The sequence below is a fragment of the Adiantum capillus-veneris genome, chromosome 27, assembly GCF_014529385.1.
Source record: "Adiantum capillus-veneris isolate H3 chromosome 27, ASM1452938v2, whole genome shotgun sequence".
Lineage (NCBI taxonomy): Eukaryota > Viridiplantae > Streptophyta > Polypodiopsida > Polypodiales > Pteridaceae > Adiantum > Adiantum capillus-veneris.
The window spans coordinates 10,096,612-10,098,489 of NC_140957.1; the positions used below are offsets into that span (position 1 = coordinate 10,096,612).

Sequence of the window (1,878 nt, forward strand, 5' to 3'; positions counted from 1 at the left end):
CTGCATACTGTTACGCCGAAACTACCGGCACTGGTCTGGTAAAAACAAAAAAAAACAGAATGCTGGTTTACAGGAGTACTGATTGTGCTCCTGCACTCTTATCACTAATGCCACTTTTATTTTCACAAATTCAATACGATAGTTGCAAAATGACGTACGCAACTTTAAATGAATCACAACATTGCGTCAAACAAAACACCATACAATGAAATTTGGTGTATAATTGGATACAAGTTTTCAAATTCCAAAAGTTTGTAACTAAATGTCTTTTTGGAAGGCCTACTCCTAATTAACTGCTATCTTCCTCATCCTCGTACCGTTCTTCATCCATGTCCTCATCTTCATCACTTTCCAGCTCCTCTTCATCGACCACATAGTCTTCATCGTCCTTGTCGGAGCTCTCATACTCTTCGTCGACACCAGTTTGTGTTGCCAAGGGCGGACCCTGCATACACCGGTCGTAGCTAACATAAATTTTCATCCTCAAATCAATCACTCTAAAACTTGATAAAAATGTTTATTACATTTGCAATCCATTTTGTCAAGCATTGACGTTGTGATGTAGATATTGCATTACAAACTTCTGCAACTGAATAACCGACTTTTTCTAGATCTACAACAATCCAATATAGTTCCTACAATAATTTTAAGTAACGTTTAGAATGATAACCATGCAAGTGCATTAGAAGTAAGAAAAGATGAATCCTTACCACATGTACTTTTTCGACCATTTTAAGGGGAGTTCTTTGTTCACGCAATTGATTCATGTATTTGGTAAACCCACGTTTGCTGCCTTCTTCACACTCAGCTTGAGAAGGCATGCCCCCCACTGCCTCTTTCTACAAAACAAATTTGAAGTGATCCAAACAGGCAATACAATGCATAATACACTTAGAGATGACAATTTAACAATTGCTCAAGTGTAAAGAATACTTACAAAAAGTGCCTTGAAACTTGCCAAGCCACCAAATCCCAGTTTAGCGGTATATGTTTGCGTCGCTCACGCATCTAATTGCTGTCTGAACTTATTGGGGTTTCTTCTAAACTCTTGATTGGCAGTCACCCAATCTTTGGTTGACACCCATGCAGGTTTTGCCAATCCATCCCTCACGGCCGTTTGGAGTTGATTTTTCCACGTGCATTGGATCTTGCTCATCTTTTCAAATGCCACTTTCTTAGTAAACCTTTTATGTGGGGGCATTGGAAACCTATTCATTTCAAGCAGAGACATTTGGGATTGGACCTCTTTTCAACTAACCAAAATTCTAAATGATCTTTTCTGTTGAAAATAAAGGGAAACTTACTTATTGTGTATGAAGTTCACAACTGCTCTTTTACATTTTATGTCAACTTTGCACCAATCTTGTAGTATGTCGGTGCCGATTTGGACTCCAAGGTATCTTTTCAAGCGATTCAACACCAATTTTCCGCGCTCATCGGCTAAGATCCAACCGTCCTCATCAAGGTCACAATAGTTTTTGCCAAAATTAAACCATACAAAAGGAAAATATATCAACGTCGCTTTAGTGTACCACTTATAGATGTGCGTCAAGCGGTCCACAAACCATTTGGCATGCTAGAAAGCTCACATAGCTTGCCAGAAAGCTCTATGGCAAGCTGCGCGGGTGTATGGCTTGCGGGCATGACCATAAGAGGTCCGCGAGTGTTTTTTCCAAAGGGTGCAAAATCGCGTAGGATGTCTGGCCGAAATGTGCAGGACTTCGTTTCCGAAATCTAAAGTGCCTAATGTGTAGTTCTACTCAATGCGAATGCGTGGATTCTGTAATGCAAAATCGGACAACGTATGCTCACTGAATCACTAGATGAAGCTCGTAGATGGAGCTCGCAAAACCGGACCGTACACGCGCAATGTAGGTA

At 40.4% G+C, this 1,878-nt stretch overlaps 1 protein-coding gene across 1 annotated transcript; it reads right to left on the reverse strand.

Annotated features, from left to right (window-relative positions):
* Nucleotides 1-289: 289 nt before the first annotated feature.
* Nucleotides 290-1,644, reverse strand: LOC147421494 (uncharacterized). Its single transcript, XM_086502942.1, has 4 exons — nucleotides 1,566-1,644; nucleotides 938-999; nucleotides 729-839; nucleotides 290-445 (listed from the first exon to the last, which is right to left on the reverse strand). The coding sequence occupies exons 1-4, from the start codon at nucleotides 1,642-1,644 to the stop codon at nucleotides 290-292; spliced, it is 408 nt and encodes a 135-aa protein (XP_086359068.1).
* Between the last annotated feature and the right edge of the window lie 234 nt (nucleotides 1,645-1,878).

Bases quoted from the DNA above. Each gene is read 5' to 3' on its own strand.
- LOC147421494 (XM_086502942.1), bottom strand. From the start codon at position 1,644: ATGCCCGCAAGCCATACACCCGCGCAGCTTGCCATAGAGCTTTCTGGC. The intron at 1,000-1,565 runs GTTTGTGGACCG...TAGATGCGTGAG, and splicing joins GCTTTCTAGCATGCCAAATG to CGACGCAAACATATACCGCT. The intron at 446-728 runs GTCGAAAAAGTA...CGGTGTATGCAG, and splicing joins AAAGAACTCCCCTTAAAATG to GGTCCGCCCTTGGCAACACA.